Source organism: Peromyscus eremicus, chromosome 17, assembly GCF_949786415.1.
Source record: "Peromyscus eremicus chromosome 17, PerEre_H2_v1, whole genome shotgun sequence".
In the NCBI taxonomy this organism is placed as follows: domain Eukaryota; kingdom Metazoa; phylum Chordata; class Mammalia; order Rodentia; family Cricetidae; genus Peromyscus; species Peromyscus eremicus.
The window spans coordinates 45,420,536-45,444,201 of NC_081433.1; the positions used below are offsets into that span (position 1 = coordinate 45,420,536).

Here is a 23,666-nt window from a genome sequence, read left to right on the forward strand (position 1 = left end):
GGGGGGCCAGGACCATCCAATGAGTAAGCTTCCACCAAAGCCACAATACATCAGGCTACCAGCGATGCTGACAGTCTAAGCGAAGGCATGAGTACAGACCTTCCAAGATGACACACGATTGGCACAGTTCTGAAACAGGATCGCTGAGGGGGTTCTTCAAGCTCTAGCGCTGAAATATGATTCAGTTTAAGGTCAGAGCAAAATTAAACTCTCATGCCCGATACTTGTACAAAACGCCAGTAAATAAAGTTATCATTGCTCACTCCTACCTTACAACAGTATTCGTTTATGAGATGAGAAATGATGCAAAAGCTTTAATACACACACACACACACACACACACACACACAGAGAGAGAGAGAGAGAGAGAGAGAGAGAGAGAGAGAGAGAGAGAGAGAGAGAGAGAGAGAGAGAGAACCGTCCCTTAACATTTTGTGTTCATTCTTTGGCTTGCTTGTAGCTCAGTATCCGTCAAGAGTGGGAGGAGAAATCCCGGTTCCTCAGCCTCTCCTCTGCTCTCCTATAGGATTAGCCTTTGAGTAGTCCAAGAAACTTTTTAAGAAAGTTTTTTCCCCCCTTCCTTTCTGTGTTTCCTCCGTCAGCTCAGAACCTTCAAGCAACCAGAGGCTTGAGAGCAAATTCTCCCATGGGCAAAACCGGAAAGCCTAGAAGGCAAAAGTCACCTTGGGTCGCCCCGGGTGCTCCGGGGCAGGTGACAGAGGGACAGTTTCCTAGGCGCTGGTTGACAGTTTCATCCCCGCCCACTGGCAAGGGAGCTCCTAGGGCCGCTGCACAGGCGCACAGAGGGGGCCATAAAAGCTGCAGCCGCGCAGAGACGCGGAGCTCGCCCACCCCCGGCGGAGCCGCGACCCACCATGCACGTGAACGGCAAAGTGGCCCTGGTGACCGGTGCAGCGCAGGGCATAGGCAGAGCCTTTGCCGAGGCTCTGCTACACCATGGCGCCAAGGTAAGGACCTCTCTGTCCACCCACACGCCGGAGCCCCAGCCCCGAGGGTTGCAAAGCCCCAGGCTCGCTAGCAGACCTCCAACGCCGCTGGCTGGCAGAGAACCCGAACTTGGATGAGCACATTCTGAGGTCTAAGAAGGGAGCGTCTTGTTTATTCATTGCTCGTGTGTCCCGCGGCTTGGTGTGGCAGAGCTGCACACAAGACCTGCTCCCTCTCTCTCTCTCTCTTCTTGTTTGTAGGTAGCCTTGGTGGATTTGAATCTCGAGGCAGGTGTAAAGTGTAAAGCTGCCCTGGATGAGCAGTTCGAACCTCAGAAGACTCTGTTCGTCCAGTGTGATGTGGCTGACCAGCAACAGCTGAGAGGTAAGACATGGGAAATCAACCCATAGACTTGGGAACACGCCCTGAGCAAGCAGCAACCTGAAGACTGCCAGGTAAGAGCCCGACAAGGCTGAACGCCAGCATCGCTCCCTTGGAAGAAGCTGTGACCTTCAAGCTCCCATGGATAGTTTGGACTGTTAGGGTTCTTTCTGACAATCCAAATGGCCGTAAAAACTAAAGGGAAGACAGGACAGCCTAAGAAATCCTTTTATTTTAGTTACTTGGCAGCACATAATGTAATCCAATGTCTTTTGTGTATTCGAAGACAGTGCTGCTACAGTAATTACTCGGTTGAGGGGACAGGCTGAGGAACTGTGGCAATAACTCCCAGAAAGCTGGAAGACACAGTTAAATGACAAGCAGATGCCAAGTTCAAGGGTCAGGGTCACAGGCAAACCACATACTTTTAGCCAGATGTTTTCTCTGGGTTTTCCCCCCTCTAAGATGGCTCTTAAAATAATTACTGTGTGATGTGAGAAGGAAAGAAGGAAAGACTCTATCGCCTTTCCCCAATGTTTTCCTGTTTTTCTGTGACCTCTTAAAATAGACTTGCGAAACATCGGGAAGAATATTGGCGTCGGCACTATGCACCGGCTGTATAGAGGGTTCCAAGAATTTTCATAAAGAAAATTTCCCAGGGGGGAAGCATAGGAAAAAATATTGGTTTTTCACAAGGTTGTTATTCAAAGGAATGAAGTAAATTGGTAGGCACATTTTTTTAATCCAGAAGTCAGAAAACTTACACCAGGTCCACGCTAGAGCTTAAAGGGATACTGAGGTCCTAGGTGTCTTACAGCTTAAGATATCCTATGAATAAAATGGACTGATCTGTTAGAAGACAATGAGTCTAAAGATAAGGGAAACTGGGTTAAAGAGAATGTCATTAAAATATGAGTGATGGTATGTCAGGCAATAGAGCTAGCATGCGTGAGTAGAACAGATTTTTAAGGGCAGTCGTTAACAAGGCATGCTTTGCCAGAGGATAGTTTTATTGAAAGCATGTTAATGACATTTAGGTTCAACCAAGAGCCAACATTTATTCTGCTGGAATAGAGGACCAGTATAGATAATTCGTATGGCTTTACACAAGACATTTAATGTAAGTTATTTTGCCAGTATTTAAAATGAGTACCATGGCTATGAAGATATTTATTAAGCATAAGTAATTGTGAAGGAAACTCAGACACATAATAAATGACCCGGAAGGCCTGTCAATCATAAGAAGTTCACCTGTTGTTTAGAGTGAACAGGCATAAAATGGAAGGATGACAGTGATGCTCACAATGTCACAACTGAAGGCTGCCCGGGACTTGTGAAACTGTTTAGATACATTGTTACAATGCAGAGTTGGAAGGGTTCTTGGAGACATCTAGACATGTTATTGTACAAATTAACAAACCGAAAGAACACAGACATTTAGGTGAAGTATAGAGTGTCATAGCATGTAAATGTCAGAGGGAGCCAAACTTTGAAGTCACGTGAACCAAGATCTCAGTGATATGTCAAAAAGCAGATGGCACAGGGCACTTTGGCAAAATCAAAGCAGTGGCAACTAGGAGGAAAGAAAACTGAGGAAAAATCAGACATATGTATTTAATAACTTAAACCTAGGATAGAAGGGGCAGGGGCAGGTTAATATTCCTTGACCTTTTCTGGAACCAATTGAAGACTTAAGAAATGGTTTTAAAAATCCATTAAAAAGTAAAAAAGTTTGTTTTATTGTTATTATTTTCGTTGTTTTCCAGTTTGGCCCAATGAGTATAAAATGATGCTTATGTAAAATCTTGGAAAATGCGCTTCACAATCAACTTGCGTGTTTATTGCCTCCCCAAAAATATTTGATGATTGTTAATAATTCTATAAATTTGTTTCAGTCACATTAAATTTTGGATTGATCTGCCTATTTAAAGAAACCCATGTGTTCACTTGCAGGGCTGGAAATAGACTTATGCCCCGTGAAAGGAAAAAAAACATAGTTATTGTCTATAGGCTGAAGTAATAGAAATAGAATAAAAGTGACCACTTGTTAAATCTATAGAACTTCATAAAAGGATGCTTTAAGAAATATGAGCTTCCCAATACCAAAATGGTAAGGCCAACTTTGAACTGGATATAGAGGGTTTACAGACTTTGATAGATGGTTAGACAATGCAATGTGTGAGATTCAGGTCTTGGAATCTATATAAACTTCTCCAACTTAACACAGTTTTATACAAATCCATAATGTAAAGTAGTAATGATAATAAGAGGGAAGAATGAAACAAGAAAGTAACATTAACATGGTGAAATCAACTGAATAAAAAGTAATCTTTTACTAATTAGGACAGCAAAGATTCCTGGAAAAATGGTCGTAATGGATTTAAATGCATGAGTACTGAGTTAGTTTAATGCTTCATGTATACAATAGAGCTTATTAAAAGGGGATATTTGAAAAGCTAGGGTCATGGTCACTATGGTGGAGCACTTTTCTATAGTGTGTAGGCCCTAGATTTGACCCTTGCTGCAAACAAACGCAAAGAATGTGTATTATAGTCTATACCAAGGAGTTACAATAATTTTCTAAGAAGAGAAAGATACTAACTGCCCAGACCGAACTCAGGAGGGCTCTTAGTTTGCAATGCTCACTTCTCTAATATCTGCTCCATCAATTTATTGATTATAGAATGCTAACATGAATTCAAATCATCTAAGGATATGTTGAAGTAAGATTCTGATTCAGTGGGCATGCAAGAACTATACTGCATTTCTAACATTTGGGTAACTCTAGGTATTACCCAGAGTTAGTCTGCAGACCACTTACTGAGAACCAGATTATGAGTGTACTTCTTGCTAAGTGGTCAAGTAGACTTAAAAATCCCACCAAATTTAGTAGTGCAAGCCTGTAATTTCAGCTACGGAAGCTGAAGAACGAGGATTCTACGTTTAACAACAATCTAGGCAATGTAGTGAGATCCTGACTCCAAATAAAAAGTAGAAAGATGGCTAGGGATATAACTCAGTTGGAGAGTGCTTGTATAGAATGTCAGGTCCTAAATTCAACCTCTGGTACAACAATGAAATAGAATAAAATGATAAAGTAGACTCAATGAAATCCATAGGAAATTATTTAAATACATATGTGGAAAATGAAAATCTCTTTCTCTTTTTTTATTAGATACTTTTAGAAAAGTCGTAGACCATTTTGGAAGATTGGATATTTTGGTCAATAATGCAGGAGTGAACAATGAGAAAAACTGGGAACAGACTCTGCAAATCAATTTGGTAAGCTATATTAGACTCACTTATTCACTAAGACTATTCAGTATCACTTCTGCATATCTAAAATGTTATTATAGTCATAGAATAACAATAATGGCCTTCAGTGTAGAAAAATGGAAGTTACAGAAAACTAGCAAATTATCTTTTCATAAATATGATGATACTTGATATTTGTAATTATGAAAACATGTCTTAAAATATTAAAGAGAAGCAAAAACAAACAGTTCACCAATAACCTGACATACATGAATAAGTGAAACTGAAATTTTGGTATCTATAAAGTTTTATTAGAATACAACCCTGAAGTCATTGTTATGTTTTCTGCATCTAGCTTTGTGCAGTAACGGCAGACTGAATGTTATGACAAAAATCTCATGGCTTGCAATGCTAAAAATATTTACTGTCTAGTCCTTAACAAGTTAAGATTGCTAAACCCTGACTCAACTTAAGTTTTGAAAAACAAGTCTTGAATTCTAAAAATAGATCAGAAAACAAGGTTAAAGAGATCATTGAACTTTATAGTTATTAAGACTTTTGCCATAAAATTCAGTAATTCTCTCTCTCTCTCTCTCTCTCTCTCTCTCTCTCTCTCTCTCTCTCTCTCTCTGTGTGTGTGTGTGTGTGTGTGTGTGTGTGTGTGTGTACATGTGCATGCATGCTCTTGTGTGTGATATCCACATTTGAAGATGAGTTAGCTCTGAAGTAAATTGTGAGTAAAATTTTAAAATGAGGTTTTTAATTCATCCAGTGTTGTACAAGTGGATAGATTATAACATTTTATGAACACCCTCAACATAAGGCTATTGTGGTTTAATAAAACTCAAACCTTTCCCCAGCATTGCAAGAAAACAGGAACAAAAGCAGAATGTTAAGAAGTGTGTAGCTAAAACAAAACGTCAGATGGATTTTATACAGGGCCACCATGCCCTGGCTCAAGTTATTACAAATTTGCTAAGCAGCCAAATGTCAAGTACAGCACAATGACTTCATGGGTGAGAATACAGAGTACTGTTTCATGAGCTTCCTCCTAGGAGATAATAAGCTTAAAAACAGCAAGTAGATGGGGCTGGAAAGATGGCTCAGCAGTTAAGAGCATGTTTTCTGTTTTGTTCTGTCCCCCCCCCCCCGAAGTGAGTTTAGGGGTCCTGATCTAATTGATTTGTTGCCATGGATTTATTGCCTACCACTGATCTATTGCCAGAATGATCGTTTGTGATTTTGCAAATACTCATTCTATCTAGAACATTCTTGGTGAGCTCTGAGGGGTTACAAATGGCCCTCCAGTTGCCTTCAGAGAAAGGGAGAAGCTCAAAAATGGCTTGTGAGACAGTAGAATGGGTGCATTTCCTGTGTGGGAAGGGCTGATGAGATCAGCAGGGTGAAGAATAAGAGAGGGATAACTATGGAAAGTAATGAACGTGCAAGGACACACACATGAGATGGTTTGGCAAATCACCAAGGACTGTGCCAAAACACTGAGACGCACACAAAACCACTCATATTAATTTGTACAAGATTCTTTGTATTTCTACCCTCTAAGAACACAAAAAGTAATTTTCTGCCTTCAAAGAACTTAATTTGTGCTAGCATGAATTATGCATCTAAAAACAGTTCTAATGGAATTATACACTGCAGAGTTTCTAAGAGAATGGTGGAAATATGCTGGATGGGATTTCTCAGGAGGATGCATTGGGAATGGAGGTACAGAGCAATGGTATAATTATCTGTTTCATATATATGAATCCTGAACTCAGCCCTCAGGAAAAAACAAAAAGGATGCTCTTAACTGCTGAACTATCTCTCCAGGTCCATATAATTCCTATTTTTAAGCTTATTATCCCCAAAACTCATGAAACAGTACTCTGTATTCTCACACAGGAAGTCACTGTGTTATACTTGACCTCTGGTTACTTTGCAAATTTGTAATAACTTTGGCGGGTAGGTAGGTATAGAATTGCTTCAAATATTAGTAAAGCAATTCTATAATGCGATTCTTTTAACATTTTGAAGCTTTTGTAAACATAAACAATTCATCTCCATGCAGATGAGAAATACAATCTAATTTTGATAAATAATTAACATATATTGAATCCTTTGGCATATTCAAATAGAAAGCTGCTATTGATGATTATCTTTCCAGAAATACTAGTTGACTACCGATTTCCTCTGGGGAAAAAAGGGGTGCATATTCGGAATTAGTCAAAACTAAAGTTTAGTCCTGAATGTAACAATTTATGGACTCTATATAAATATCTCTGACCTTGACATTCACAGTTGTGAAAGAAGTTAAACTTCTTGCCTCTAAGAACCATTAAGGTTAAATAGGACACAATTTGTGTGAAGGATACAGCCCAGTGTTACTACAGAGACATTCAAAAAAGCAAATTTCCCTTCTAGGTACCAGAATATATATTTGTGCACAATCTCCTTTTCATATGAAGTGGATTTTTCTGCCTTATTGTTCCTCTAATAAGGAGATGAATTGAGAAAACAGGCAGAACTGTTGCTGCTTAAATAAAAAGTTTATTATGGATTCATCAATAAGAGCTTAAGAAAAAGCAAAAAAGCATGCTGTTGGAGTTGAGCCCACAGGGAGGTCAGCCATGGCAGACAACAGACACACAGTGGGGAGAGTAACATCAGAAAAAGAATGAAAAAATCCCAAAGTATTCCACAGAGTATACAAGACTCTGACCAGCCCCCAAAGGACAAAAATGGAAGAGAGAGGGGAAAAAAGGAGAGTTACTCCTGAGTCAGGACTCAGAAACCTGAGCAGACCCAACAGAACCTCACTGTGGTTAGTAGGTGCCTGCTGCACTTGGGGTAAAGATTCTGGGAGGGAAAAATACATTGTCTCATTAAGCTAATTATCTGCTCCCTCTTTAGGTTAGTTTAAAGAAGCATTGTTCTTAATGTGTTTGCTTTTGTTGGCTCCAAAGGAGATTAATAGCAAATGAAATATGTAACCATTTGCTGCCAGTGATACTCTGTAACAAGGAAAGTTCTAGCTGAAGTATATTAGCAAGAATTGCTAAATTTAAGTATCTTTAGCCAAGTAGAAGACATTATATCTAGCACCAAAACAAGGAAAAACTAAAAAAAAAAAAAAAAAAAAAAAAAAAAACTCAGACATGAAAAATTAAACAATGAAGGAGATTTCAGAAAAATAATCTCCATTAATGTTCTTTGGGAACTGGCCTGGAGAAAATATAACGACCTTAAAAAGCAAGTTTGCATGGTTTAGATGCCAGAATATTCTCAATTACAATGTAGTGTAAGAACTATAAACTGTGAAATATGTCAAGAGAAGGGGAATAAGATGAGGGAAATGGAGAAATGACAGATTGGGAATTTTAGTAGTGAAAAATATACGTGTATGTCTCTCTGAGTATGCATGTATGTACACTGTGTATGTGTGCTGTAGAAACATGTGAAACCTGATAAGAAAGAAAGCAAACAGGGTATGTTTTTTCTAGATGTCTGTGTTACTAGAGAATTATTTCCAGTACAGAGGAATAGAAAAGCATGACTGTAAGTTACAGAACACTGCAATTAGCAAAAAATTCTAACACTTGCAATAGGTTTTAATTACAATTTTAGTATTATATATAAAAGTTGACTCTTCATAACTAAAAGTATTGATTGAACATGTTGATTTGATCATTTTGTCAACAGTTAAGGAATTTCTCCTCTTTGAAGTTAGAGAATTTTTTTCCTATGAAGTCAAGAACAGAATTTTAACTACATTCACAATGTATCTTAAATAATACCACAGAACCAATTTATAATCTGTTTTATCTAGAAATGTCATGTAGTTTTATCTTGATGCTTGATTTAGTGATCCAATATTTTATATATATGCATTCCTCAAAACCAAGAAATATTAACAAGAAATATTTCATTCTATGATTTTTCTAAAAGTTCAGTGTGTGTGTGTGTGTGTGTGTGTGTGTGTGTGTGTGTGTGTGTTGTGTTGTGTGAAATCTGGAACAAGGAAAAGATTTTTATGGTAAAAAAAAAAGTGCAAATATTATTTGTATACAGCCCAAACATTGGATATTCCTTAAAGTTTGTCCCATCAATACTTTAACTTAAAAAGTTATTCAGTTCTTGAACTTAGACGGTTAAGAAAAATATTCCCTTGTCCACCTCTACAGAAAATATGGAAATGAATCCTGCTTTTTAAAGCTTTAAAACTAGGGAGCTGGAGAGATGTCTCAACAGTTAAGAGCATTGGCTGCTCTTGCAGAAGATACGGGTTTGGTTCCCAGCATCCACAGAGTGACTCACCACCCTATTGTAACTCCAGTTCCAGGGATCAGGTGCCTTCCCCTGATCTTCAAAGGCACTGGCCACCCACATGATCCCCATCCATACTGACAGGCGGACAGTCATACATATAAAACAAAATACACTTTTTAAAAAAAATTTAAAATTGAAGCATAAACTTTTGTGCATTTCTTATCTTACTGCAACTTGAAGATTTTTAGAAACACAGAAGCAGAATGTCAGGAAAGCTTTAAACATCAGAATAAAGGCATATACTAATGTGTGTAAACTAGAACCTTACTCAAGCATGCTGAAGAATTGGGCAGAAATTAACAAACAGAATTGAACTGATTTTAGTAATTTCAGCCATGTACATATTTTTCCTTCTTATGTAATCCATTTAGGTGTTTTTTTTTTTTTTTCACTTAGAGGGAAGTGTGATTAATTATTTAATGCCCTTGCTTAACTGGAAAAATGCTTAAATGAATAGAATTTTCAACTTACCTTTTTTTTGTTTTGTTTTGTTGTTGTTGTAGACATACTAGCAGAAAATGGAATCTCCCTAAACACTTTCTAAGAAAGTACTTTTTCAAATGAAAAGAAGGAAAACACTAGTATGTACCCCTAGTTTCAGACTCATGGCCTATTGACCTTTATCTGTGCATTACTGTAAAGTATAGATAAAGCAAGAATTAAGCTGTCCAAAGTGAATTTTCAGTTTTGAAAAGCTTAAGCTGAAAGAGAGAAGAGTTCAGAGAAGTAAAAGGAAACATACTATCAGTTTTCTCTCGAGTTATTTCAGAGAGTAGGAAGTTCTTAAAAGTTAGAATAGAAGTTGAGTTCCCACTGAAGGGGTAAGCAGGGAAACAGTGGACGATCAGAATAAAGCCATCAACAGTGTGGAATAATATTAAGTAGTAGATATGTCTAAAGACTGTGTCCAAGTAGCAGAAAGTCTCCGCTCAAATTAGAACTAGAAAAGAGTCATGTGATTTCCCCAAACTGAAGGGCTCAGGATTATCCGACACTGTACACCAGTGTTTTCCTCATGATCTGGTCTCTTTAGCCCCGCCATCTTTTACTCAGGTTTCGTCTTCATGATGTTAGTATCTTAGCTGTGCTTTACAGTGACTGAACAGTCACCAAGCAATGTAAAGGGGAAAATGTAGCCATTTCTTCATACCTTTCCTAAGAACAACAGATTTCATGATCCTATTCTTCACCTCCACCTTCACCTCTCTATCCACAGGTCTCACTAGCCATAGCTGGGTCATACTCTAGGTCTCAAACATAGCACTATAAAGGGGGATGAAATTTCCCTGACTGAATCACATCAGCCAGTGTCTACACTAATTCTAGGAAGGTCACATTCTACTGTGTTACATGGAGAAGATGCATATAGATGTAAAATAGATAGTTTATGCTGTAATCCCAGCACAAAGGATGATGAGGCAGGAAAACTTCCTTGAGATCAAAGTTAACTTGGGCTACATAGTGAGATCTGGGCCAACCTGGGTCATTGTGTGAAAAGCACAACAGACCCTAGATAAGCAATCCAATCCTGAGAAAAGAGAACAATTCTTGGGGTAACATAATACCTGATTTCAAACTACAACTTGGAGTTATGGTAACAAAAGCAACATGATATTAACGCAGAACATGTATGTAGATCAATAGAATAGAATAGAAAACTCACATTTATACCATCATAGCTAAAACTATCTGAAATTTCACAGGGATGCTAAAAACATACATTAGAGAGTCTCATCAACAAGTGGTATACACATGTAGAAGAAAGAGGTTAGATTTCTGTTCTTCACTCTGTACAAAAACCCACTCAAAATGTTTCTGAGATATTAATGTAAGACCTAAAACTCTGGAAGTCTTAGAAGAAAATCCTGAGTAAATACTTTAAGATACACACATAGGCAAAAGCTCTCTGAAAAGAACTTCAGTCCTTGGGAAATAATAGTAATAACTGACAAGTAGGATTTGTGAAAGTCAAAAATTTCTGCACAGCAAAATAAACAAATGAGTGAGGAGACTGCCTACAGAATGGGAAAAAAAATTCCTAATTATTCATCTTATGAAAGATTAGTAACCAGAATATACGAAGAACTCAAAGAGAAAAATAAACATACTCTTGAAGTAAAAAAGCAAAACCATCAATAAATGAGCTAATGAAAGTGGACCAGCAAGTCTCAAAAGACAAAAATACAAATGTAACCCATAAACATCAACCAAACTTCCAACATTCTTAGCCACCAGGAAAATGAAATTGACAGGATCTATCTCATGGCAGTCAGAATGACCGTCAATGGAAAGTAAATAAAATAATGTTGACAAGGATGTCGGGAAAAGGGAGCCTTTGTACACTGCTGATAAGAATGTACATGCTTGCAAATGAAAATTCAATTTTCTCTATGGGTGTCCATATGAAAAGAGAAATTACTCTTGAGGATATAGGCTGCATGCCCAGACATAGATATGCCCATAAGTTAGGTGAACTTATGTAGAAATATGATAACTTACACTAATGTTAGGAGGGCAAAAAAAAAAAGCAAATCAGGAGCAATTAAAAATTTAAAGCATGCAAAAACTCTCATTGATTATACTTGCAGCTCTCCCTACATACCTGAGTGAGCAACATGTTTGGTATGCAGACAGAAGATAAAGACTAATAGCTGTATCGCTCTTTCCATTTTTGCTCCTGGGTTAGGTTTCTGTTATCAGTGGGACCTACCTTGCTTTGGATTACATGAGTAAGCAAAATGGAGGCGAAGGCGGCGTCATCATCAACATGTCTTCACTAGCAGGTAAGAACAATTCTCATTTTAACAGGAATTTTTTTCTTACTGATAATTTGGACCACAGAAGTAAATCTGTGAAGTATATGAATCATCACAACAAGATTGAATTAAATCTGGTTGTTTGTTTCCTTAAAGATTTTTTAGATTTTTCTACACATAATACAAAAAATTTGAACAATGTATCTGTTACTTCTTTTCAAAGTTATCTTTACGGTGATATTGCTTTTGTGTGTGTGTGTGTGTGTGTGTGTGTGTGTGTGTGTGTGTATTTCCAGTTACTTGTTTTCAAAGATTATTTTAATACTTCCAAGCAGTCATACTTGTGAAAAAAAAACTTTTGACAAAATAAAAACTACTAATGTGATGTCACCTATCTCTACTCCCTTGTGAATTTAGTGAGAATGTGTAATTTTAAAATGTGACATCATTTGTACTAGTTGGTGTATGTTAAGCTGTTAAACAATATCCAAACACATCTTAGTTTTGAGATATAATTAGTTTTGACAACATCTGTATATTATCAAGGGCAAAATTTTTAGTCCTGGGTACCTAGTCTATATACAGCAAGTTGGAAAACCTGGCTGACAGAAGATCTTCACCTCTATCACGGACCTACTAGTGTTGATCTGCGGTAGGCAGAAACCTTTTTGTCCAGTAGAAAGAAGTAAGGCATGTGGAGGACACATCACTGCTCTTCCACCCCCACCCACCCAAGCCATGGCAGACCTTACTGTGCTTGCATTCCAGTGCAGAATTTGACCCATGATTCATCGAGCTACTTGAAAAATCTGGAAAATATTTTCTAATTGTACATGTAAGAAAAATGGTTTCAGTGGACAGCTGATCTTTTGCCACACCAAGGACTGAAGAAATGAAGCTACACAATCAATCCAAAGGTGGTTTTCATTCAGAATAAAGTGGTTTAGTGTCAGCGAAATGCTGTATTCTTCAATAACAGCCGCCAATGTGTGGAGCGACTCAGTTAAGTAACTATACTTTTTACAACTCCAGTCAGGGATGGATGTGCTGGTCCACACCTGTATCAGCAGCACTTGAAGGAGCTCAGGTAGGAGGAAGGAGGACGGCCCAGATTAGAAGCCAGCTTAGCCAGCAGCAATGCCCCATCTCAAACAAATGAACAGCAACAACACAATTTCTCGGAATAATTCACCAATGCTTCTAGAAGGGTGCAAGTGAAATCATGACATTTAAGAAGCCTGCTCACACTTGATAGCGAGTCTAAACTCTTCTTTATCCAAGATTATGAGCCTAGGAAGAACATAAAGGAAACTGAAACCCTGTCTTGAATAAATCTTTTCATTTGGCTGGTCCCTCCAGGCCTCATGGGGGAGGGGGGGTCCCGACCCTCAAGGCTGTTGCTAACTTTCCTGTGACACTGCAGCTTGCCCTCCTTTGACACACACGCTGGGAGCTGGCCTGAACCCCAAGTTCCAACGTGTCATCAAGAGGAGCAACTTAAGGGCCTCAATCTAGTGTTCATTTTGCTTTCTTGGCTAAGAACTGGCCCCATCATGCCGCTTACCCATGGAGCCTTTTTTTTTTTTTTTTTTTTTTTTTTTTTTGCCTATTTCTGACACAAGTCCTATAACTATGTATAAGTTTTTGGTCCTGCAGGTGCAACTGTGGATTATTAGAAATTCAGTGATAGGATATTGCTTTGGTTCTAAACTAACTTTCTGACCCTATTATCATAATGACTATTATGTCATCTCAAATTCCTCCTCCCTTTGATTTTCATCCTAACATGTAAGACACCCCCATTTTAAAAGGCTAAACAATGGACTAAGTGTCTCTGTGTCCACTCGGCTCGGCTTTCAGGCCTCTTCAAGTGCCCTTTGCACAGCCAATGCAGCCTGCACACCTGCTGTATATCATTTCCTTGTTCTCATTAGCTGTCTTCTGCTACCGCTCTTCCCACCCAGAGCTTTTGCTAACATGCCTCCATCGCAAAAGTTTCAGAACAGTCTTGTGTTTTATCAAGTAATGTCTAACTCATACATAGTGGATCAATTTGATAAAATTTCAGAGCATATATGTACATATATATATAGTCCCAACATTAAAGAGGAGCAGACAGGAGAATGGCCAGTCTGAAGCAAGTCTGAGCTACATAGTGAGATTTTTGTCTCAAGACAAAAAAGGTTGACCATGTAGCTCAGTAGAAGAGCATTCACCTAGCATGAATAACAGCATGTATGTGTACATGTACTTGCAGCCATATATAGACACACGCACGCACACACATATGAACAACAGAGTATTAAAATAATAAGAGATAAAAGAGAACTCCTTATTCATAATTTTCTCAAAACCATATCAACAAATGTAAGACCTTGAGTCATGGTACATAGATTGAGGTCATCAAACAAACAAACAAAACCTTAGAGGTATTATTAAATATTAAATACTTTATTTTATTTTTGAGATTATAATTACATTATTTTTCCCTTCCTTTCCTCCCTCCCTCTCATATACCCCTTCTTGTTCTTTTTCAAATTTATGGCCTCCTTTTTTCATTAATTGTTGTTACATACATATAAATATATATATAGAGAGAAATTATATATATCTACATACATACATATATATGAAATATGTATATATATATATAATTTCTAAATATAAGTTGCTAATCTATATAATGTTACTTGATCTATGTTTTCAGGGCCAACCACTTGTTATTAGATAACCAATTGAATACTCTTCCCTGGAGAAGACTATTTCTCCCTTTCAAAATGTTTTTAACATTTACTTCCTGTTTGTTTTCCAAACTTCCTTTACACATTTTTCAGTTTGGGTTTTGTTTTTTCTGCTTACTCTAGTGCATGTAGAGTTGCAGGCTATATTCAGCTCATCTGGTTCAGCCCTTATGATTTCTTATAGTCCTTCACTGCCCTGGGAAAACCTCAAGTTGTTATACTGGCTTGGGCAGAGAACCTATGAGTAATGACCACTGACGCAGTTTTGAAGGCAGTTAATGGGTTTAACAAACAGAGTGGATGAGCCGGAGCAGAGGAATGAATGTGTTCCACCTGCACCTCCAGAAGAGGGTCTGGCCATTGCTCTCCACGTGGACTCTTCTATAGGAGTTTTTGTTTAAACACGATATACAAACACTCATTCTGTTACACACTCAAGTATTAAAAAAATGCTGGAGGGAACAAGAGAGAATGAAGTCTGTCTTATTGCCGATGACTGGGTAGCTGTGCGGACATAAGACACCTCAACAAGTCAAATGGGCTTCTTAGGATGGGAACGAAGTTCCGTGAGTAAGACCATTTAATAGGCAAGCGTGAAAACCCAAGTTCAAATCCTCAGCACTCATGCAACAAGCTTGGCACGGCCACTCATGCCTGTAACCCCAATACTGAAGAGTGGAGACAGGAGAATGCCAAGAGCTCAATAGCCAACCAGCCTCCTCAAAACAGCAAACTTCAGATTCAATAATTCAGATAATTCATTGAATTATCTTCAATAGTCATTGAAACCACTAATTTCAAAGGAACGACATAGTGTGAAAAACATTGTAATTATGACTAGTTATAATAAAAGAAAACTCACCTTGCAATATTTTAGTGAATGTCCCGGGGTGGGTCAACTTTTCCTACTATATGGATCCTAATGGTTCTGATGCACACTGTCATGAGTGTATGAGCCCCACTTCCTGATTGGCACTGCCAAAGCTCCCCTTGCTAGTCCAGAAAGACTAGTATCACTTCTGTTGTATTTAATCATGAAATAATTAAGAAGACACATATTAGAAAGGACTGGTGTGGAATCTTAAATGTTTTTTAATGAGGTGTTTAGGAAGTGAGCAGATTCACTGTTTCCTAGCATGGGAAGTAATAGTCTTCTAGAGCTGTGTTTCTCACTGCAAACTTTACTTAGGAATAGGACTTTGGGTGATCCTAAAACTCTGTTCCAAGGTAAGAGGACATAGGTGTTCACTGCAAGAAGCTGGCTTCCACTGTGACTAGGGATCTTCACTGGCTGGGTAAAGGCCATCTCTGTTTCTTCTGGCAACATCACAGTAGGGACTGGACTTATAGGAAGTAGAATTTTGATAGAATATTAACAGCAATTTTCTGAGAATTAATCACTGAAAATATTCTTGGACTTATCTTCCTGAAAAGATGTTTATTATAAAATATGTAATAGTTGTAAATATTCTGTCACTTTTTATGTCATGCCACACTTTCACATATAACCTCTCAGTAAACCTAACAATAAAAAGAAAAGCCACCCGAGGATGGGGATGGTGCTAACTCAGTATGAGGACAGTTTCCTAGCGTGCATCACTCGCTGTGCTGTATCCCAGAATCACACAAAGCTAAACAAAAAATAACAAAACTGCCCTGAATAACGTGTTCTGTCATGTGAAAACCGTATAATGAGGAAGTTCCCAAGTTTCTTTGGTCATTTTAGGCATAAACATAGATAAATAGATCCCCACTACTTCTCCTTTTCCCCCTCATAAAAAGAAGTGGAGATAATAATAGACAGATAAGCAAATGGTTAGTTTCCTTTGGGGTTGTATAGAAAATGTGGCAGATTTAGATCCTGTTTTTCTGACTCCAAAATTAGCATGTTTGGATTTATATTCACAATTTATATTCATAAATTGAGTTATTTTCAGTATTTTTACATAGTATATTTTACATGATTCATATCTATTGAGAAACAAATATGCTTGCAGATTCTATACAATTGTGAGAAAAACGTTAGCTTTTGCACAAAATAAAAAAATTAACTTTTTATTTATTGAGAAATGTAGCTATTAAGGCTGGGTTTTACAAGTATGGATAGAAAAATATTAAGAAGAGAATAAAATGAAAATAGAATTTTAGCATTATGACTTTATACATACATCAGTAATTTTCAAGTATTTCAAATGTCTTATATATACTATACAAATTATTTTATCATCTGGGTATTATGTAGTAGTATCTTGAATAGTCACAGAAAACATTTATTTTGTGTGAAGAATTTCTCCTTCTACTGTGTTGTGATCTGCACAGCTTTGGGGTTGACCAGACTCGAGAGATAGAGAGTGGATACATGTAAAGAAAAACTGTGACTGGGTAGGCCATGAGCTCTGATAGCAATGAGCCAGCAGCCAGGAAACAGCCATGTTTGTTATATGCAACTGCACCAGGAGATGAGTTAGGGGTCTCGGTAAGGGAGCAGTCCAAAGGTGAAGTTATCAAGGAGAAAGAAGCTGGGCTTCATATATTCTGTACACACTGTCAAGATCCATATTCAGAACAGAGGAAGACTTTACCATTCCCCTGAGCCTGACCCGCCAAAGATCCTGCTGTGCTGTTCCATGGGTCTGAGGCATTAGAGTCCTTGACATGACTATGCTTATGGCATAAATGCTCATTCATACAGAAGTACACACACTGCTTACCCTACTGATTTTTTAAAACTGTATTTTATGTGTATGTGTGTGGTGTTTGTTTGTGTGCACATCTTAACTTTCCAGACCGTTCCTCAGTGCACCTAGAGCTCATCTAGACAGGCTGACCAGTGAGCTCTCAGTACCTGCCTGTCTCTGCCCACCCCTCAGTTCTGGGGTTCCAGGTGTACACTACTGTGCCTGGCTTTGTACATGGGTGCTGGAGATCTGACCTCGGGTCCTTACACTTTTACAAGCATTTTACCCACTGAAGTATCTTAAATTTATTATTGTTGGCAGACATAAAGGCTAGCATTAGACTTGATAGAATGTTTTAAAAGAACCATCTTGTATTTTATTAGTAAACATAGTTATTGAAAAATACCATGCTTGACTTTTAAATATCAAGTATCAATTTTAAAGCACCAATCAGAGATTTCTTACAGTGTTAAATAAAAGAATATTTTTTATTAGTTTTAGTTATGGTGTGTGTCTGTGTGTCTGTGTGTGTGTCTGTGTGTGTGTGTGCCTATGTCTCTGTGTGTGTCTATGTCTGTGTATGTGTGTGTGTATCTATGTCTGTGTGTGTGTGTCTATGTCTGTGTGTGTGTGTATCTATGTCTGTGTGTGTGTGTCTATGTCTGTGTGTGTGTGTTAAGTGTGTGTGTGTGTGTGTGTGTGTGTGTCTGTGTCTGTGTCTATGTGTGTACACAGGTCAGTGCAGGTGCCCCCAGAGGGACAGAGGCATTAGACCCCTGAAGCTGAAATGACAAGCAGGTGTGAGCTACTGATATGGCCATCGGGAAACAAACTGATCCTCGGCATAGGCAGAATACGCTCTTAGCTGCCAAGTCATCTCTCCAGCCCCAGCACAACCAACTGTTTTGTTGTTGCTGCTGCTTTTGAATCCTTCACAAAAGGACAAATTATTTATTTAGCAGGTATTCATTCCAGCAGCTTGACCTTAGGAGTCCTTGTATTGTCAAAGCTCCTTGTATGGTTAGACGGACTCATCTAATCCGCATTGCAGCTGAATATGTTTAAAATAGGACGTGATTATAGTTTACTCTTAAAAGGAACTAAATTCATAGTTCTTATATGAATCTACTTCTGTAAGTTTTTTTTTTTTGTGGTAGGGTTTATAACAGTCCATGGTTTTGCTAATTAAGATGCTGTCCCAGGTTTGTAACATTTTAGAAAAAAAAGATATAGTTTCTTTTTTTAAAAAAAATGCAAAGCAGATAGATGGGTAAATATGTCAATTAATCAATAATTTCAATTTTTTTTTATCTTAAGAGAAAATGATGAATGTTCCAGTATGTTGATGTAAAAATAATAACAAATTGTACATAGTGTTTGTTAACTCTCTATGGTTGTGACAAAGTGACTGGCTTGAAATAAGTTTGGAAGGATTTGTTTAACTCACAGTTTTAAGGATATAAACAATTATGCCAGGGAAGGAAGGAAGTGTACTTGTAATAATGGAGCCTGTTTATGCTGGACAGATCTGGAGGCAGAGAAAATGGAATGCTGTCACTCTGCTCTCTCTCTCTCTCTCCTCTCTCTCTCTCTCTCTCTCTCTCTCTCTCTCTCTCTCTCTCTCTCTCTCTCTCTCTCTCTCTCTCTCTCTCCTCTCTCATCTACTCCCCCTCCCCCTTTTCTCTTCTCAGTCCAGGACTCAACCCTTCCTGGTTGCACCTTTATAGAAACATCCTCAGAGACACATGCAGAAGTGTGTCTCCTAGTAATTCTAAAGGTAGTCAAGTTGACAATGAAGATCAACTCTCATAGTGATGTTGTGACTATGTGGGTAGCATCATTTTAAGCATATTGTGTACGTTGATTTACTGTAGACTCATAGTAGCTTTTATTACTACCCTGGCTTGCATCAGAAAGCACTACAGTATGCGCCACTTATCTCTGCAGAGTTGACATGGCAGATGGGCTCATAATTCTGGATTGAAGATTTGAGCTCAGTCTGCCTGATACGCAAGGTCCAATCCACTGTGTTGTAATCCCTCTCGATACATTTAATTACAAAGATAGCATTGCCTAGCTTAGTGGGACACGCCTGTCATCCCATCACTCAAAAAAGGTGAGGCAGGTGGATCTTGACTTTAAAGCTAGCCTGGGTTGCATCATGAGTTCCAGGCCAAGCTAGAATACAGTTGCCAGATCCTGTCTCAAATAAAGTGAGACTAAGAATATTGTTTTCGGTAGGCTTCATTTTTAATAGAGAAGTGTTAGGTTCAAAACAAAATTGGGCACAAAGTACAGAGAACGTGCCTACCTCTCTACTATCACTTAGTAGCAGTCTCTTTCACTAACGGCACCCTTTCTAAAGTGCTCCATTTGTTCCAATAGATGAATATACGCTGGCACATTTTCACTTACAGTTCATAACTTACATTAGGATTCACTCTCCTACCATCACCACCTCCACTACCACCACCACCACCACCACCACCACCACACCACCACCATCACCTCCATCACCACCACCACCACCACCACCACCACCACCACCACCACCACCACCACCACCACCACCACCAAAACACATATTTGATTAGATTAAAAGATCCTCAAAGTGGATGAGTACAGTCTTTATTCACCAAGCCTCACTGAAATTTAGCATTCCCTTGATCATGAAGGTAGGCATGGTGCTGTGACTTCCTCATAAGGTGTAGACTTGAACAGACGACACTGACTCAAATTGGCAGCTATCTTATTGTATACATGCTGCCCTGTCTGCACTGCACTGATAACCCTCTGCTCTACCCGTCCATTTCTCCCCTATCCAGCCTGGCAAACACACATCTTTCCCCTGTCTCCACAGCTTTGCCTTTTTTAGGAAGTCATGGCTTGAATCCTACCATATGTCATTTTTGCAGCTCAGCTTTGTTTCTTCATAATAAAAAGTTTAGTTCTGCCTCATCTGTTCACGGCTTGATATTTCATTTATTTTTAGTTCTACGTACAGTGTACTATTTATTCATTTACTCATAGAAAGACATCTCACTTGACTCCGACTTTGGGCAGTTACAAACAAGACCACTGGAAGCATCCACGCTCAGGTTTTTGTGAGGACATACATATTCAATTACTTTGGGCCAGTGCCAAGGAGCACAATTGCTGAGTCGTGTTGTAAAAATACATTTTTGTCAAAAACTGCCAGGCTGACTCCATGGTGCCTGTGCCATTTTGCATTCCACCAGCAATGACTAGGAATTCCTATTGTTCTATTTCACTAGCATTTGCGACTCTCAGTGTCTGGATTTGGGCTATTCTAATTAGTTCCGGCTAGTGAACTAGAATTGAAGTATGAAAATAATTTGTGATTGCCTGTGTGCCTGTGACAAGGAGAGAGGAATTGAGAGTATGTTGTCCAGGAACAGTGGGTACAAAGAGGACCAAAAACAGCAGTAAAAGATGAAGGGGTGCCTCATTTTAGCTTGAAATTTCATGAGGACATAATGAGGTTGAGCATATTTTCTTTCTTTTTTCTTTCTCTCTCTTTATTATTATTTTTTATTTGTTTGTTTTTTGAGACAGGGTTTCTCTGTGTAGCTTTGGAGCCTTTCCTGGATCTTGCTCTGTAGTCCACGCTGGCCTCGAACTCACAGAGATCCGCCTGCCTCCCAAATGCCGCGATTAAAGGTGTGCGCCACCACCACCCAGCCAGCATATTTTCATATACTTCTTTGTCATATATAGTATCTTCTTCAGAGAGGTAGTTTTATCTGTATTAAAAAGTTTTTATTCTTTCTGTTGAGTTTTAAAATTTGATAGGTATATTTTGTTAGCAGTCCTTTATGACATATAACTGTTAGAAGTATTTTCTCCCAGTCTGTGTGAAAGTTGTTTAGTTTCTTGGAGAAAAAAAGCAAAGTGGTCATATTTAAATACTAAAACAGTGCTTATAAGTGATATTTTGTATAGTACTAGTCCACCCATTGGTTATATGCATTTAATTTATGTATGTTTGCCTTTGTGCTTAATTTTACTCGTGTGTGTGTGTGTGTGTGTGTGTGTGTGTGTGTGTGTGTGTGTATACTGAAATGAATTCATTGCAGCCCGAATGTTGGAATTAGTATCCACATAATTTAAGTAAAGAAGATTGGCAGGAGAGGTGCTGTGACTAAAACAAAGCTCCACGTCAGGAACAAATAGCAGATGAGGGGTTCTTGCTGAGAAGTTGGAGTTCAACCATGAGAAAAATTGCCCCATCTGTGTGTGTGCACATGACACATAAAGAGAGGAACAGGAAACTATGTTCACCAGGAGCAGATAAAGTCATCCAGAACAGGAACATACAGAAACCAGAGGGTCGGGGACAAGTCTAGAGTTGTTCGGCATGCTTGCTTAAAGGTCTAGCCAAGGAGAGAAGCCAATGCTTCCAAAGCGTAGCTGTATTTGCTACTACAGAGGAAGAGATTGAGCCGAAGGAAGACAGACGCTTAAACTACATGTGAATGGGGTCCCAAAGTCACTTTATACCCACCCCAGTACAAGAAGCACTGCAGATCAATAATCTACCCTACCCATTCAAAGTCTGCGAGGCAATAATTGAAATCAACACCCTCTGTGAGATGAAAAAAAAAATCTCCATTTAACCAAATCATCTAGAATTTGACCAAACGCCTAACCGGTGGGTAGAGTCCTCTTTCTTTTGAATTTTAATACCACAAAACTGGAAACAGCCCAAATATCTATTGCAAAGTGAATGCATTGTATAGATAAATGCTATATCATTCAGTGGATTACTGTTTAGCAGAATAATAGTAATGATGATAATATCAATAAGATACTGATGAATGAATCCCAACATAGTTATCACAAATGAAAGAACCAGACCCCCCCAAAAAAAAATTCAGTGATTACATGTGCATAAAATTCTAGAAAATGCAAACACTAACGAAGCATATCAGTAGTTTCTTGGGTGGAGGAAGAAGGGCAGAAGGAAAGAATCATAAGGTGATGGACTTGTTTGTCATATGCTTATAGCTTCATAGTTTATGCTCATAACATCAGTTGTTTATACATATGTCAAAACTTATAAAATTATGCACCTTAAGAATATGCTGTTTTTTCCATGAACTGTGGACTGGTGGTTGTGGAGCCCCCATGGACTGGACTAGGCCCTCTGGACACGGAAGACAGTTGTTTGGCTCAAACTGTTTGGGGGGCACCCAGGCAGGGGGATCGGGATCTGTCCCTGGTGCATGGGCAGGCTTCTGGGAATCCTGTGCTTGTGGTGTGACACCTTGCATAGCCTTGGTGCAGTGAGAAGGGGCTTGGACCTGCCTAGGCTCAGTGTGCTGGGCTCTGCTGACTCCCATGGGAGACCTCGATTTGGGGATGTGGGATGCAGGGTGGCTTGGGAAAGAGGGCTGGGGGTGGGAGAAGGGAGGAGGGGAGTCTGTGGATAGCATGAGGAGTGAGTAGAAAATTTCTTAATAAAGAAAAATTTTTTAAAAATAAATAAATAAAAAGAATATGCTGCTTTTTATATCAATTATAACTCATCAAAGCTGTAAAAATTTAAATACAGCGAAAACTTACAGTGTTAAAATAAAATTCATAAAACCCAATGCTATTTTTTTTAATGGGAACAAAGTCACTGGGATATGGTAGCTCCTGCTTTTAATCCAAGCACTTGCAGGATTGAGACAGAAGGACTGAGAGTTCAAGGCCAGCTTATGTTACATAGAAAACTTGAGACCCAGTCTGGAGTATATAGTAAGACCTTGGTTTTGTTTGCTTGGTTGGTTGGTTTGTTGGCTGGTTGGTGGGTTAGTTGGTTGGGTTGGTTTTTGTTTGTTGGTTTGTTTTATAGTTACATATAAAAGCAAACAAGCTCTTTGGCATTCCAATTGCATTTACAACTCTACTTCTAAAGAAATGGCATATATATATATATATATATATATATATATATTTATATATATATATATATTGTGCTTGCTCATGACCACAGCCAAAAAAACACTAGTTGATATATTTCTCATGTGTGACCCCTTGAAATAACTAGAGATCATGTTTGTCCACTCTACCTAGGTAACAAAAATTCATTCAGTCATCATTTTTGATAATATTTATGAACAGTATTCTTGTCATTTCTGTGGCTGTGTCAGTTAGCTTATCTGTGATTCAAGACACACCTTTTGTTATTTGCGCAGGATGTGAACACCATCCTGCAAACACTACCTTTGTCCCGTATACCTGTAACAAACAGGTGACACAGGGACATAAACAGTACCATCTGGCTACACTCCCTTGTTCTCTTTATCTTACACGTCTGACATCCCTATGTACCCTATGGAGACACTGTAAATTCTTGCACATTTTACTGACTCAAAACAACAAGAGGACCAACATGTTCTAGTACCTTGAGATCACTGTGTACTAAGTGTGATCTACCCTCTTCAGGGATTTAAACTGCTCTTGGGCAAACATGCTTCATAAATGGAAGCCTGGAAGGCACCCAGGGAGTGGTTAAGGTCTGACTTTATTGCTGAACTTTGGCATGACACTTTCAACCGTGTGGTGGTGATGTT

General features: G+C 38.6%; 1 protein-coding gene across 1 annotated transcript in view; it reads left to right on the plus strand.

The window, feature by feature from the left end:
• Nucleotides 1–504: 504 nt before the first annotated feature.
• The window catches only part of Hpgd (15-hydroxyprostaglandin dehydrogenase), a 28,025-nt gene continuing 4,863 nt past the window's right edge, over nt 505–23,666 (plus strand). The window contains exons 1-4 of the mRNA XM_059244649.1: nt 505–968; nt 1,209–1,332; nt 4,505–4,611; nt 11,597–11,693. Coding sequence (XP_059100632.1) covers nt 876–968; nt 1,209–1,332; nt 4,505–4,611; nt 11,597–11,693 — 421 coding nt within the window. The 5' untranslated portion in view covers nt 505–875. The remainder of the gene's footprint in view (nt 969–1,208; nt 1,333–4,504; nt 4,612–11,596; nt 11,694–23,666) is intronic.